The sequence below is a fragment of the Amblyomma maculatum genome, chromosome 1, assembly GCF_055883805.1.
Source record: "Amblyomma maculatum isolate TAMU_Amacu chromosome 1, ASM5588380v1, whole genome shotgun sequence".
In the NCBI taxonomy this organism is placed as follows: Eukaryota; Metazoa; Arthropoda; class Arachnida; order Ixodida; family Ixodidae; genus Amblyomma; species Amblyomma maculatum.
In genome coordinates, this window is record NC_139344.1 from 254,653,441 (window position 1) to 254,670,081 (window position 16,641).

The 16,641-nt window shown below is 48.6% G+C and overlaps 2 protein-coding genes across 2 annotated transcripts in view; one reads left to right on the forward strand and one right to left on the reverse strand.

Annotated features, from left to right (window-relative positions):
• LOC146206261 (uncharacterized) overlaps window positions 1-16,641 on the forward strand; it is a 97,763-nt gene that overhangs the window by 48,063 nt on the left and 33,059 nt on the right. The window lies entirely within an intron of this gene.
• On the reverse strand, window positions 7,804-8,743 carry LOC146206262 (uncharacterized). Its single transcript, XM_084590880.1, has one exon. It carries the CDS (start codon window positions 8,613-8,615, stop codon window positions 8,127-8,129), a length of 489 nt encoding a protein of 162 aa, XP_084447006.1. The 5' UTR covers window positions 8,616-8,743; the 3' UTR covers window positions 7,804-8,126.

Genomic DNA, 16,641 nt, shown 5'->3' on the forward strand with positions numbered 1-16,641 from the left:
CAAGAACGTTTTATGCATCACAACAACTTGATGCATTATGCGAATAGTTAAGGCTGAAAACGGACTTTTTTTAGAGCGCGTCGTTCCTGGAGCGATGTTTGAGATTTTTTTACTAAACCAACTGCAGCAACAAAACAGGTATTTGATAGTTGTTGCACAAGTAAAAGTTGCATAAATTTCGTGAGTAAAAAATAATGGCGGAAAAAAGTTTAGGGCGCAAGCAGCATGTCTCCAAACGTGCAACTTTTTGAAATGGCAAAAACGGCATTTTCCACCTCTAGCGACATGCGATTTTTTCCCGAAAAAACTATGCCATATCTTGCAAAACTAAGGTTATTTCCTTTGTGTCTATACATGGTCGCCCACCACATATAAAAATTTCATACAAATTTTGCGAGACAAAGTGCTGATCGCGCTTATGCACGTGTGTATTCGCAGCGATGAGGCGAGAACGTGGCCTTCGGTGCGTTGTGCTGTCGTGAAGTGCACTCGGAAACGTCGAAGGCCGGGCCTTCAAGAGTGCGGGAGCAGCAGTCACGATCAATGTATTTCATGCAACTCCAAATCTCAATGAAAAATTTGTTGCACGCGCCTTCCTCACCAGGCGGAGCACTATGCTGTCGGTTATGTCGACGGAAGTCGATGCAGGCGTCGTCACTCTTCCTGAAACTCTGGGGTTTAGAGATACTAGTGGCTGGGTGAATGAACCTGCGGTGGAAGGTAGCAAAAAAAAAAAAAAAAAAAAAAAAAAAAAAAAAAAAAAAACGATTGGAAGATTGGTGGCTTAAAAGCAGAAAAGTGGCATAATGCTAGTAATGTATGAAAAAAAAATTCAGTAAATAGAATGATGGTATAGTTAACCAATCTGAAACAATAATTAGGATATAGGGGGAAAAATGAGCATAATAGCAACTGCTACCACCCCGTTTCAAAGGGGACGCTCCTATATTTCATCCATCCATCCATATCGCGCGTTTGGACATTAACTACGCAGTAAGTATGATCGCAGGCAACCCTTGTGAATGATTGTGCAGGTGTCGTTATAATAATTACGGCGTCGTTGAATGTAAGCCTAATGGAAATGGCTGTAGCTGTCTTCGGGCTACAGCCATTTGCAGGGAATGCACGCATAATCTTGTCGAATGCGCTTCAGCTGATTTAATGATAATTTAATGGGTGGGCTACGACGACAGTTGGGGTTGCAGAGGTAGATGGGGCCGCGTCGGTTGTCATCGTGATGGTTCCGAGGTGACGGCCTCTGCGGAGATCCAGCGTCAGATTGTGTCGAACCCGCGACCTCCACCAAGATGTTACGGGGATGTACTTAATGCAACAGCACCGCGAGATGGGCTGAACTCGACGCTGAGACTTCAGTAGCCGTGCAGTGTCCACTCTGTCAGAGCGTCGTCCTCTTTTTCAACACTTTGTCGTGCCCGTGTTCCTCGGTCGTCGTCTTCGTCAGTGAGCACATCCTTTGGTCCCGCGTTTCCAGGTAACACTATTTTTCTCGAGAAAAATCCTGCCTTGCGCACTGGTACGTCTGTACTGCATGCTTGATGACCTTTACTTTCTTTAACAAACCAGACAAGAGGTAATGTTACATGGGTGTGGTAATTCTCGGACAATTTTTAGCATATCTGAAAGCATGTTTTTTTTTTTTTTCACTTCTCCAAATTATGGGAGACCAAGCTCTGGCGTGACGCTTCGCACGTTGACGACATGCATGCACTGGTGCGTCTGCATGAGTGCCTACTAAGCAAACAAACAAACCAAAAATTTGGGGGACACTAAAACTCCGCCTCTAAGGGTATAACGAGACAACGTTAATGGCTCTCGGCTGCCTTACAGGTCCTCATTTTCGTATGAGAACCTTGTAATTCGCTTGGTCAACAAATGATTAATTAGCGTACTAATTAGCATATAGTCGTAAGCTGCCACATTATGTGAAATGCCACCTGACATCGACATAAAGCCCCGCTATAACCAAGCCGTACGCGCATATCTGGGTGGCCTACAGTCAGCGTGTTTAATTCGGGATTCACCATTGAAGGCAGCATCTCGCACTCCTATTTCAAAGGTGAGCCCGAGTTGGCAGCCAAAGCGGCCATGTCATGTGTTCTGGTGACGTCGCACCACACGATGACCAATCAGTTCCCGGCCATGTCACTTGCGAACTACCGTGCACCTGCCACAACCATGCTGGTTAGTTTTAGCTCACACAGCCGATACCGTTCTTTCTAGAGAACGGAGCTTTTAAAGCTGGCACGCTATAGGAAATGAGCACTGCAATTTAATCACGCCCTCAGCTTGCACAAAGCAGCGGTTTCTGAAGTGGCAGAGAAACTGGTTCACCGGCCAGCTAACCATCACAACGGAACGTAAATGCCTTTCAGGGCTTGTTATTTTGAACCTCCTGCGTGCACCGGTTACTCGCAGAAGGATTCGGCTACACGCATCTGGCCTTTCTCTCCGTCGTCCGTTTAGCAGTGTTTTAAATATCTGATGTCTCCCATTCTCGACTACGCTCGCCGCTCTGCTCTCTTCGTACTTAGACGGTAGTTGCCCACTGAGGCGGTGAAATAGCGTTGCTTGAGAGATCTCATAGTGTCGTCAATCACAGTGATATCGCTACAGGCATTTTAACAGCGCGCCTTTGCGCGATGTTACGGGTTCTAAAAGTGTTTTCGGTAAAAATAACCAATTTTCTATCACGTGAAGCTAACCTATTACCCCAACCTTCGGTATCCCTTAAGTCATCGTGGCTGTGCTGAACCGTCATTCAGAAAAGAGGCTTCAGCTTCTCCTTTGCTGTTTTGCCTTGGAGTTTTTTGTCTGCTTCTTGCATACCTCCCTTCAGTCTCAGTTTTCCTTTTGGCAGAGGCCATGGAAGGTTCTAGTCCCACTTCCATTAGTTTGCAGGCTGCAATCCTGCAGAGTACGTTCAGCTCCGGCTCATGTCATTTCAGCGCGATGTTGTTAGCGACTCATTTCACAAATGACTTAAAACAATGCCATGCGCTCATCACAGCAGCCGAACACGCGGTGGCACATAAGGTCGAGTAAACGAGTGTTGTAGTGCGTGCGCACGCACAAACGCGCGCGCGCACACACACACACACACACACACACACACACACACACACACACACACACACACACACACACACACACACACACACACACACACACACACACACACACACACACACACACACACACACACACACACACACACACACACACACACACACACACACACACACACACACACACACACACACACACACACACACACACACACACACACACACACACACACACACACACACACACACACACACACACACACACACACACACACACACACACACACACACACACACACACACACACACACACACACACACACACACACACACACACACACACACACACACACACACACACACACACACACACACACACACACACACACACACACACACACACACACACACACACACACACACACACACACACACACACACACACACACACACACACACACACACACACACACACACACACACACACACACACACACACACACACACACACACACACACACACACACACACACACACACACACACACACACACACACACACACACACACCTGAGTATGATGGGAGGGGTTGTCACTCGCACGAAGGCGAGGTGTAGTTGTTAGGAGGACGCCGCTGGAATGCTGGAGAAGACACCGACTTACTGGCGGCGGCAAGTCTATGTAGTATACGCACGCACGCAAGCACGTACACACACGCAAGCACAAGCCCATACACAAGAACGTACTCAAAGGCAGTCAGTGGCGCTTAGGTTATTTAGTTAAGGGTGTAATTCATTCAGAAGGACTTTCATAGTAGGTATACGAACTTCAGTGAAAATTAGGCTAGTTGGTCACGATTCAGTGTCCTCGTTTTTCTCGCTATACAAAATGCTGATAGCAGTTGCATTCACAATTTATGACAGAATAATGAATTGCAAAGCCACGTCGTTTTGTTCAATTGGTTATCAAGGTCACTTCGAAGCAGCGTAATGTTCTTTGTAGACGTACTTGGCTATATTAGGTATAGTTGCAATAACAGTAGACCATTTTGTTGGAAGACTCACTGCGCCAGAAAGGAGCGCGTACTGGCCGAAGTAGAAGTCATAGTATCCTTGAAAGCGGTTTGTTCTCTCCCGTAAAAGAGATTTGACCCTGATCTTGGCGCATGATAGCCTCAGTTGCTCGTGCGCCATAAAAATGAGCGCATCACTCAGAGTGATGTACACCACGTGTGGTTGTGTGATTTGCGACGCTTAATTCCAACAAATTAGAACTGCAAGAATCGAGCAGAACAAAGCGGTATGCCTCTGTTACACTGAAAACAAATTGAAGTTGTCTATTAAGGGATCGGTGCATTATAAAGTTGCTACTTTCAGGGAACTATAGTAATTTGTTAACGAGAAAAAGGTCAAAAACTGAAAATACAAGTCACGATCAGCGGCCCGAGTTCGAGAGAAAAGTGAGTTTGCGTTGACGGTGCCGACACAGTTCAAGTCACAGATCAGGCTAGGCCACATGACCATTTGCTTCGGAACGGTAACAAGGAGTTATTTTCAGTACAGACGTGATAAGTTTGGATTAAATGCGGGATAACTGCTAACTGATTGATAAAGATTTTATTCTCAGCAATTGAAGCAGGGAAGATGGTGAATCAGACGGCCGGTAGCCCCTGAGCCCCGGGGGAATACGCGGCCCTGGCCACTACCACCGCCTGAACGGCAGGGCTAGAGCTGCTCTTCAGTACTATCCACTGTTCCGTAGTGCGAATATAACAGCGTAGGGTTGATATTTAAGGACATTCCCACAGAATGTAGATTACGTTTGCGAATTCTTTGCAATGCTTACATTCAATGGCGCAGCGATCGGGGTGAGTGTGGGCGCACAAAATGGGGTGTGGGCATGTGTTGGGTGGCAGTTGGCGGCATACTTCTGGGCATTGGACAACATCTTGCGTCCCGCCGTGCGCCGGCTGCAGGCTAGTCGTTAGGCTTGTGGGATTTCTTGGTAGTTGGTGAGCGTACTTTTGTAGACACCCTCGTTGTGTGCCCTCCTGCCTTTTCTTTCTAATATAATTAGCGGGTGGTGCTATGGGCGTAACTGTTCCAGAGTAGGAAGGAATCCTTAATTTCATCTTGTATCTGATACTCTTGAATGCGAATTTCTCAGCAGTTACTGCGTCTTTTGCTGCCAGGCAATATCGAAGTGAACAGAAAAGCTAAAGAATAATTTTTACTACGAACAAAGACAGAATGCATCAGTCCTGAGCGCCCTTTCAGAGACCGTCACCTTCTGGCTTGCGTCGACAATAGTGGCCGGAGAGCTCCTGTTCCCGATGAAACGCTTTGTTACAGAGAGCTGTATATTAGGCGCCCCTAGAGAGGGATGTGTTGACCGTCCAAAAATGAGTGAGGAAGAAATTGGGAGAACATAGCAGCACCAGTGCGCTCGTCCAACGCCTGCTCGTCTGTCCTCGGGAGAGCGTGAAGCACTGAAACAGAAAGGGAAGTTGTGAAATTGTGATCATAGATGGCGCTCGCAAATGTGGCGGGAAGTCGCAAAAACATGCGCTACGCTCCAGTAAAAACGCGGGCATGGCTACTTCGCACCAGCGGTACCCTTGGTGCGTATGTCACCGGTAGGCCGTGTGCGGAGGGACGCATCTGCGAGCGGCACTAACCCAAGCGAGAGCAGACAGCGTCAATGACATTATTACGTTTTTTATGAAAATTGTAAATTCGCTGGACATTCGCTGGACATTCGCAGCCAAGAAATTACCCTGCGGTGTCTACGGACAGTTTTATTCCTCTCCTGCGGGGAAAAGCATCAATGAAAGGTTAAAAAAAAAAAAGCGTATCACTCAAGTTGCTGAACTGTCTTCCGAGAGACATGTAGGCAACGTGAAATCTTCAAGCATTGTTAACAGACATGAGTGACGAACTTCCGTATAGCCCTGAAGCATGGCACCTTCACAGACTACGTCCAAACAACATTCAAATAGTGTCAAGCGTCTCTATGTGCGCTGGGACAAAACCAGGACGTGACGGGTTTAGTTCGCTAGTGATTTACTGCATATGCGATGCCGAATCGAAGGCTGCCATTAAAATACCGCAAAAAGACTTGCCACACTTTGTGAGCCCCTGTTGAAGTAGAAGGCTTGTACAATTAATTAAAAGGAGAAAATGGGACAAGGATTTTGGCTTCGGTGGAAAGGAAAGACCCTGTTCCTGCTCCTCAAGAAAGAAAAAAATCGGCGACATGTTTCTTCACGTGAAGCTGGCGTTTATATATCTCTTCCTCAGCTCAAATTTCGGATTTATCAGTTTCCGCCAGTTTAGGGGTATTTGAATCGAGTGTTATTTTTGGGGGGCTTATCAGTATATAGCGGAAACATGGCACCTAAGATCGAGCTTGTAAGGTCGGCCTGGGCGCTCGAATTATTGCCGCCAGCGACAGGAAAATAAGCTGTAGTTTGTTGTTAGCTTAAAAAATGCGCTCTGGAATGGAACAATGCCAAAAACGTATGATTTTTGACGTGGTTCACAGACACACCCAGACGTTACTGCAAGAGCCTTGCTGCAGAAAAATGCGAACGCTATTACATAGATGGTTGCGCGGTAACAAAATTGAAATGCCGTTAATGGTCACATGCACGTGTTATCCGGTGCTAGCAACGCAGACAGAAAATGTGAACAAGAATTTTCCACGCTGTAGTGAAGCGAACGCTCACATAACCATGAGATCGCATTCTTTCAGGTATGCCACAGGCCCATGTTTCTAAAAAAGTTTTACGCCTGCGTTACACACTGCATCGGATGCATAACGCCGGCGGGCGTTAAGCTCATGGCGAGATGATGGCCGATGTGTCGGTGCGTGGGTTACGTAACTGCCTATCAAAAAAAAAAAAAAAGAAACCGGCATCGATTACGTCGTGCACGCGTAATGCAGAAAGCAGGCAACGTGACCACCTGACAACACTGATCACGCTTGATACTTGATTCTTCGTCTTCGTGCTGCCCAAGTCACAGTGTGCGCCCGTCTGCGCATTGATTACAACTGAATTTGCCATTATAAAGCGAGGCGTGGTAGCAGTTTACAGTCGGTATGACCAAAATTTTGTCGCGACAGCGGCGATGACGACTTAGACGATGAAATAACTTCACATCCACGCGAAAAAACCCGGCCATGCCCACGAGCAGTCAGCGCCAAGCCACGACGAGTAAGCGGACGTGCTGGTCCAGTCGGGACCAGCAATGTTTTGAGCTCCCCCCAACATGCAATTGAAGGAAATAGTTAAAGGTTGAGAGGGAGTTGCAACACGTGCACCTGGATACAGCCAAGGCAGAGAGGCTGCTCTTGCGTAGTTTTATGAAAGACTCGTATCTTTGAGCGCTGAGCGTTGTCCTAAGCGATTTAAAGGTTATAGGGGTTTACCGAGCCAGCCAACCAGCCATTAAACATGAAGTGCAGCTTCACGATAGTTTGTGAACGAGAACGCTTTGCCCGGAGCGATAGTTTGGAAGCGGAAAGGACCGTCATGTTACACAACTTACCATTCCTCGGGCCATGAACGGGCACGCTGCAGCTTTGAAGTCCGTTCAGATGACCGTGGCGCGATTAGCACCGCATCACTCGGCGTGACGAACCCAGCATTGTCCTGCTTCGAAAATCACGCGAGAACACGCGGGTGACGACGAAGACGACGGAACGCGTGAAACCGGTACAGGGTTCTTTATTTACATCATAAATAGGTATTTACAAGGTACAGTAAGTTATGCAGATGGCATGAAACAGATCACAGTAGCGCGCAATGCCTTGGTACGCTTCCCGAGCGACGTGGGCAATGCTGCAGCAGGGCGAGCATGCTGGACAGCAGCTAGAGTTCACCTCAGGCGACACACTCTGCCGCCACCCGCCACACAGGCAATGTCCGAGGAGCGTGACAAGGTTGCTCCAGCCGTGTGGCGGTTGCAGTTGGGGGGGGGGGGGGGGGGGGGGGGGGGGCCGCGTGACCAGCGCGCGGATACTCGTGGAATATGTGCCGTTACATGACGGCGATGACTGGCGGCGGCGCCTGGAAGGCCGGCACGATGGGGGCGCAGTAGGCGGCACAGTGGGTCGCGGGTCGCACGGGGGCAGCGGGAGGCGGCGGCTGCACCTTCTCCACCGGGATGCTCTGGTAGTCGGGCTGCGGCTTGGCCACCAACACGGTGCAGCGGAACTCCTCGGGCATTGCGTAGCGGATGACAGGGGGCCCGATGAAGCCCTGCTTGGCCGCCTTGGGGTAGACGAGCACGTGACACAGGCCAAACAGCGGCAAAATGAGCAGTGGCAGGAAAGCCGGGTGCACCGCCACAGTCAGGTAGGTGCCCAGCACGGCCAGCGTGGCCAGGGTACCGGCACTCAGCACAGACCATGTTGAGGGACCGCTCTGCTTCTCTTCGCTCGCCATGAAGAAAGGCATCTGCAGAAAGGGACGACCGGGCATGGTTGAGGTGGGCTGGCCACCGACGAGCGCGCAACTTCGCTTCATGCTTCAAAGGGTTTGTGCGCGCGCGACGGTAGCTTGCACGGGCAGACTGCCGCTGCTGCTGGCAGCCTGCCTCGCTATCCAACGCTCGCAAGCTGAGACTGAAGTGTGCGGTCGCACAAGAGGCACCTTAACAGGAAAGCAATCACATGACCCTGACTTTCAGACTGGCCAATTGTAAAGCGGCTCCTATCTTGGCAGAGGTTAAACGTCTACACCACTTGCCACCGAACAGTATGCAACTATTCTTATCTTTTCATGTGCCAAAACAGGCCGATAGTGTAGCTCGTCCAACACCGCAGCATTTCGGATTTTCTAAGCGAAGTGTCTCAATGACGTAATTTAGTTCACTGTGTGTGGTGGGAACCCCGAAGGTGGAATAAATATGTAATAACGGGGCGTTTTCTCATTACCAACCCCTAAGTACGGCTATACAGTTGCAAAGAGAAGCTATCCCGCGCACAAAAAAAAGCTGTATATGCGCTGTACGGGAGCGTACAAAACTAAACGAAACAGGCTGTTGGTTCCCAACATGACGCGTTGCTCAAATAAAACAGGTAACTATGGCATGTGCAGGCTGGTAGTGGATGCTATTTCTTCCACCCATGGGAAAATAATATTTCATCACCTCTGGTAGGGGAGGTGTGATTTCGATTACAACGGAATAGCGTGCTCCGTTTACTTATGCCCATGCCTGTAGATGTGAAAGTTGAGTCGCTTTTCTTTGCAGTCGCACGGCTACGCTCGGAGGGATGCTAATGAGCAATCACTTCGTTATGTGCATAACTACACGAAAAGCAGGGTACTTTCCCTTTAATTTTATTTTTGGGAGAGAGAAAAGGCAAACTGCGAACATTGAAGTAGCCCCATACATCGTGTTAGAACGCTTGCTACTGTCAGAATGTGCTAACATCTTCTGTACACCGGGGTCCCATTCATGAGATCATTAACTTACGCTCATCAACTGGCTAGCGGAAGCATGAAAAATAGGTCCAATGTACTTCCATCCAGGAGCAAACTAATCATCAACTCGTAGTTCATAGGGAGTAACTGCTATGGTAACAGAACTATGACCATGTTAACCTGGATATGCCGATGAATTAAAAAAGAAACGAAAGGAAAAGAAGCTCAACAGCAACTTCCAAAGGGAAACGGAGATTGGGTGCACCGACGGACATTTTCCTCTGGAGACGTCACTTCTGCAGCACAGTTCTGTAGAACAGACAAAGGTGGACAAAGAGCACGCGAGATTTGTCAGACAAGAGAAGCGTGTCTCTTCTTCCACATTTGTGTAAATAATATTTTCGGACCGTAGGCGTCGCCTAGGGTGAGCGCATGAATGCGAGCAACTGAGCAAAGCAAGAGTCAACGATAAACATTTTACCTGTGCGGTGCTAGCGTTTTCCTTTAGTTCGTACTATCGCCTAGCTATATATAACGGATATGAGAACCACGACAAAAATGCGCAAACGAAAGTAGCTGGAATGAGCCGTATGCGCTAGCCAACTGTGATATTTGGATGTCTTCAACTCAGTCGGCACTGTGAACACTAACGCCTCAGCTGCAGTTGCGTACTGAATGTGTCGTACGGATTAAAATCCGGCTGGTATAAGCAAATGAGCAGCCCCTCACCTAAGAATTCACACGAATAGTACGAGTAGTACAAAAGAAAGTTGTGAACTCTGCGCGCTAAGAAGGCGTCAACAGTTAAATGCAATTGCACAGCTGACAGCTTCTCGACCACGCGGTGAAAAAGAGCGCCAGGCAGCTCCGTACCGTGAGGTAAACGTAAACTGGCACGTCAGTTGAACATTCTACGCGCCGGCTGTGTACAGCAGCGACTGACCTCGAGTGCGGCGGCAACGGCCTGTGTCACCTGCAGAAGCGGCGGTCGCTGGGCAGGACAAACATACGAGCGTGAGCACAGCGTCGGTCGCTGATGGTGTCTGTGTCGCAGACATCCGCCAGCCGGGCTATATACGCGGCGCGAGCACATGGCGCAGGCCGCACCAGAGCGGGCCGGTGATAGCACGCCAGTTCCAACTAGACCCCGTAAGGACGGCAAGGGAGATTGTTTTAAAGGGCGCCCCCGAAGCGCGTGCGAGCGCTCCTCCTCCTCGGTCGCAGATAAGCAGCCCGAGATCGCGGAGCTGTCGGCAACCCTTGCGAGAGACGCCGTCGCGGGCACCGCGCCTCTGACACGGCTGGCGAGGAAACGGGCGCCATGTGACCGAGCAAGACCCGCCACCAGCGGCATCCGTGGACATAGGAGAGGCTGCTGCTGCTCACAAGCGAGAGATGACTTGCGAAAGCCAAAGCGGGCTGAAGTTCAAACAAGTTCGTCCGGCCCATACGATAAAAACTAGTTATGGGCTTATATCTCGGCTACGCCGTATACGAAGGCGCCTGGTGTGCTGGCTGGCCAGTTCATGGCCTCGAGCGTTAATAAAGCTAATCTGAAAACTAAGCCACAATACAGACGCGGAGGTAACATACGCATATAGCGTGGTGTGGCTAATGAGGGAATCCCAGATGCGGTCGCGATCTCTGACACGTAACAGAACGCCCTGGAGTGATTCAAGTCGTCCGTGACTTCGTAGCGTACTCCGAAGGTCCCCCGAGGGATTCTGTGGGCGTCCTCGCGAAATTATGAACGTTCGCTCTAAGGTAACGGGAATCCCGGCATATATCGGCAATGCCTGCTGTTATGCGCTCCATGGAAGAGTCGGCGCCCTAACTGCCCGACGTAAATGTGAGTTCACGCGCCTGTAAGTGCTTCGGCTGCTCGGCTTGGGGGGCGTTCACATTAGTTCAGTGTGTCTCAGATCAGGACGAACAGAACCTAGCTTTTGCTGCCACGCGCATATTTTACCTGCCTTCGCAAGCTGAAGAGTACACGCAGATGGTCTTAACGTTCTTCACGCAGTTTCAAGACGCATTTTATGCACAGCCTAGGACTGTACTTATGAAAGCTCTTCGCTGCGTGTCGCATGCACGTGTCTCTACCGAGTGGCCACTCGGCGGTCGGAAAATGTCGCGCTTGACTTTTCTTCGCTACACGTCTAGCCCTGGTCTCTGATGAATTACTCGACTGCTTGATGTGCAGATTATCCCCTTGCACAGTACCGAAAAGGCTGTTTGCTTTATAAACTGCTGCCCGTTTATCTTTTCAAAAACATTGTATGGTCGACTTGTACTTGCTTGAATGCGGAAGTATCTCAAGCAGTTCTTGAGGACGATAACTAATCGAGGTATACCACAAAGAAGATAAAGCTGCCAGTGTGGGCCTGCCGGAAAGAGGCCATCCGGACCACGCACTCTTTCTCTGAGCAGCTGCGTCCCACGAAAATTGACTCTGCAGTTCTCATCGAATCACTTTTGTCCTGCAGCTCACACTAAATAGAGGTAGAAACTGTTCATTCCTTTCAAGCAGAGACTGCAAATGCGAAGGCTGACGCAGTACCTGTTGCAATAATAAAAATGTTGACGTGCCGTATAGTTCATGTGGGCAGCGGCAGCCCGATATGGAAGTTAATGGCTTATTTCGCGCATACTTCGCTTGGCGATTCGAAATTTTCGTCCACCCTTTTCAGAGAGCTGGCAAAACGAATGTCCAACGTTTCAGTTCCGCGCGGGTCAGCCGAGGTTCGGTCACGAACCGCTGCCATTTAGGGTTCGAGGTGAAAAGCCACAAACCGACTACCACTTATAGAAGGATAACAGGAAAAAGTTGGATCTAGACAACGGTAACAGAATAGAAAAGCCAGACGAATTTAGTGCACTGCACAGCGAATGCGCTGCAGCAGGCAAGGAAACACACAATCACACCGTTGTCCAACAAGAAAAGCAGTTGATGAGTTAAACATAAGGATTAAAAATAAACACCCAAAAACTAAAACTAGTGCAAACACTGGGCATTTTTGGAAAAGAAGGTCCCGTGCGTTAATGTGCTATTTTTCTTCAGTTGACAAACAGAAGAAAAAAGAAGACACTTCTGAGTTTTGGGGTTGGTATAAGCAAGTTACCCACTTCACAGTAAACTATTTTTCATTGATTCAGTGAAATGAAGCGGAAAGAAAACGAGGAAGCTTTGGAATTAGGTAAAACATTGCTTTGGTTTGGTTCATGGGGTTTAACGTCCCAAAGCGACTCAGACTATGAGAGACTCGGTAAAACATTGCTCACTTCGGAGCAGAGTGAATGAATTATTCCAAAGTAAGACGATAAATAGATGGTGTTTTTAGGTGGTGTATGAACTGAGGGACTTTCGTTTCTTTATACGACGTCGTATGTCCTTGAAAAAAGTTTCAGGTCTGACTTGCCGACAGCAAGTTATCTCTGGCCCCAAGGTGTGTTAAACCCCGCATGTAAAACCGCAACACACTCTCGTGCTGTGCCTTGCACGTCGTTGTCTCCATGAACTTCCATCTGTGTGCAAAAGCTTTCGCACGTCCTACTCGGTTTAACTACGTTAAAGCGCTACTTTTTTCTCTCTTTTTTTTTTTTGGCTTCATGAACGGTTTCAAACAGAAGGCAATTAAAATTATTACTAGAACGAAACCTATTTGGGTTCTTGTAGCTTTGTTAATTTCTGCTGACGGAGTTGAAAGGGGGCTGATGAGTAACTCTCGACATTATTGGTACACTTCAAAGAGCGTCGCTACCAGAGAAGCCGTTATGCTGAAGTAAAAGAACCACTAGGCTACTACATATAGGCTTAATAATAAACTGTGAAAAACGTTAAGGCTCAGAAGGATAGCTGTCAACGTGGAAACAGAGGCAGGCCTTCATGCGGACATGGACGTGCTTTTATTAGTACACATGTGGCAAACGTGGCTATACTTTATGAAACGCGAGATGCGATAAAATATAAAGTTGACTCCACTGCTTTGTGGGTCGGACATAGACCTGGGGCTCAAGATGGCTAACCGAAACCTCATAATTAAATATGATGCTAATTTAGTTTATTAATTACTAAATGAGACTGGGCTAGTTGGCGAATGATACCATCAAAACGCGTACATGCTAGAAAAAAAAAAAAAAAGGCCTACTCAAGGAGAGCGAGACTGGACGCCACGACTTCGTCCTTGTGCACGTGTCCGTCTCTTCGTGCCGGTTCATATGTCGACAGGACTGATAATTGAGACCAGTGATTCGATCGATGTGTACGTATTGCAGTGCGCCCCTTCTGCTGTGCTTATTTATGATAGTGTTACAGAAAAGCGTCTTACGTGCGAGTTGTTTAAAAAGATGGCCGCGGGCGTCACACAGGCGCCCGCGTGCGGGCAAGGGGATGTCGCACTACCAGCGACACGCGGTAGGCACGCGTTCCCGTCTCAGATGGCGCGACAGGCGGTTGCGCAACTCGCCCACTGCGCTCGTACCACGTCGCTGTCTCGTCCGGGGTGCGCGATAAATGCGCGACCAAAATGAAACCGCTTGCACTGAATTTGTCCATAACGCTGCACGTCAGGTAATGTGCTTTATTTTTCGTTTACAATGTGTACATTTCAGAACGGCCAAGTTTGAGAAAAAAAAAAAAAAAAGCAGCAAAAGCAGCGTGACAAGCCCCAAGGCCCGTTTATTGGCAGCAGCAGCACTTCGGTATGACAGTGCAAAGAAAGCACTAATATTGCACAGACAAAACAAGGGGAAAGAAAAAAAAAAAGGAAAAGAAAACACAAGGCACCGAAAGAAGATAAAACTGCAGACTCAAAACTCGCTAATATATCAGACTACATAGGTTACGTAATATCACAAGAAAGGCTGAAAAAGATAAAATACTGCGCTCAAATTAATCGAAAAATGCAAGATTCACCACAGTTTTGCGTAGTGAATAAAGCAACTCTTTTAATGACTGACCGTCACAACTAAACAAGAATGTGAATCAACATGCTTCGGGAATCCGACGCGAGCACGCAGAAAACTTCCCCCATCGCGCAGACCCTGCAAAGCGTGTTATACTGTTGCCGCCAAAATTATGACACGAAAGAAGAAAATGAAACAAGATGGTGTTGCTGTATGGATTACCGCAAGGCCGAGAAAGGCGGCGGCAGAGAGAAGAGCGTGGCAGCGTTCATGTCCGAGCAGCCGTCCGGGCTCCCTCGCATGGGATATCGCGCAACGAAACACTGGCTTCTTCGCTGCAGGCGCTTATCTGCTGCGGGTCATGGTGGTGTGCTGGATGTTGGTTTACTTCTGGACGCACCCAGTGTTTATTGTTTACGAACAACCGTGACCGTCTTAGCGAGGTCAAACTCCAGGCCGTGGAGCCGTGTAGCCGCGGGCTGGGAGCGCGACTTTAAATGCACGAAGATCAATAGCTGGCTGTTTAAAAGTCATTAACGTTCATGAACAGTATATGTGAATGCCGATCATCGTGGACGGAAGAAAATGTGGTCAAAGGCACGGACAAAACACACCAGGAAAGGCGAGGACTTGAAGAGAAAATTTTCTATACCAGATGCGGAAAATATTGTTAGCGACAGCAAGCCAGAGACGCAAGGTTACCGATGACGATAAGACTATTTTAATGAATGCCAGCGGGCTAGCTCTAGCGATCCCACCCGCGCCATTGCCCGCTTCTTCCTCGTCCGTTAAATTATAAGACGGAGTTGACTTGAGAATCGACATTTATACACGTGCAGCAAAGTCACATTGTTTTACGAATCTAGCCTCCGGTCAATCTAGCCACCATAACATTTTATTGTCCGCATAGTTCCTGAAATGTGTTCCATCGAATCACCATCTATAGCCCGCTAGCGTTCAAGCCACTTTCTACGTTCCTGCAGAAAAGCTTCTTCTACGTTCCTGCAGAAAAGCTTCTTAAAGCCGTTTTAAGGATACGATAATACAAATACCTACTGAGGCTTTCGCGTCAACCGGTGCTTGTTCGAGAACTTAATCTTAATTGTGAACATGCAGTGGTTGTAAGGATGCAGCAGGGAACCTAATGTAGCGTATGTTCCTTGACGAGCCATCCTTCCCTGCGCTCCATCAACGCATTGAGTTCCAAATAAAGCGACATCTCACCGCGTCTACTATGTTCTTGCGTGGATGCAGGAGCTGCTTAAACATTGAAACTGATTGAAACTGGCACCCGGAAACCACCGGCGGCTGCTTGAGTTCACTCTGCATTGATTAGTGCGCACTACACGGCTATTCCAGCCAAGGGAAACGAAGACTCTGCATGCTGCCTGAGCGTTATACTACACGCGCAATCATCGCAGAAGAAGGTAATCGAATTTGGCTGGAAGCGCACGCCACGTTACCGAGAAGGTTAGAAATACCCGTGACTCGTATTAAGACATCTCAGCTCACTGCCAATCGTTGGTCACCGACTGTGCGCAGTAGTTTCGCTTTCAAGTTTCAATGCTATCGCCCCCGGTCTCGAGCTTACCACGCTTCTACTTCTATTGTACTATAGCTTTTTTGTGCCGGAAGACTGGCACACGCTGACTGTCGGTGCGCGTTTGGGCGGTTGTTCACTGTAGTTTCAATATGTAAGAAGACGACAGCCAGAAAACAAAGGCCACGCGTTTTTCGGTTGTATAGTTTCCTTGTACCATGAACCGCCAATTATCTCAGAAACAAATCCTTTTGCAGCTTCAGTGCCCACTTTTTTGTTCGCAGCAAGGAGTGACACTCTCGTAGGGGGATCACGGGAGCTAGTAGATGCTGGTCGCACGCCGGGGTGGCGCAGTGGTTACGGCGCTCGACTGCTGTTCCCAAGGATGCGGGATCGAATCCCGGCCTCGGCGGCAGCTTTTCGATGGAGGCGAAAAGCAAGGCGCCCGTGTTCTGTGCGATGTCAGTGCACGTTAAAGAACCCCAGGTGGCCGAAATTTACGGAGTCCTCCACTACGACGTCTCTCAGCCTGAGTCGCTTTGGGACGTTAAACCCCACAAACCAAACCAACCAAATGCTGGTCGGTCTCCGCACTGGCGGGAAGCGCGCGTTTTTTAGATAGCACTGGCGAGTTAACGGCGCATCTTTATTCGTTATAGCCCATAGTGATGTGGTCACGTG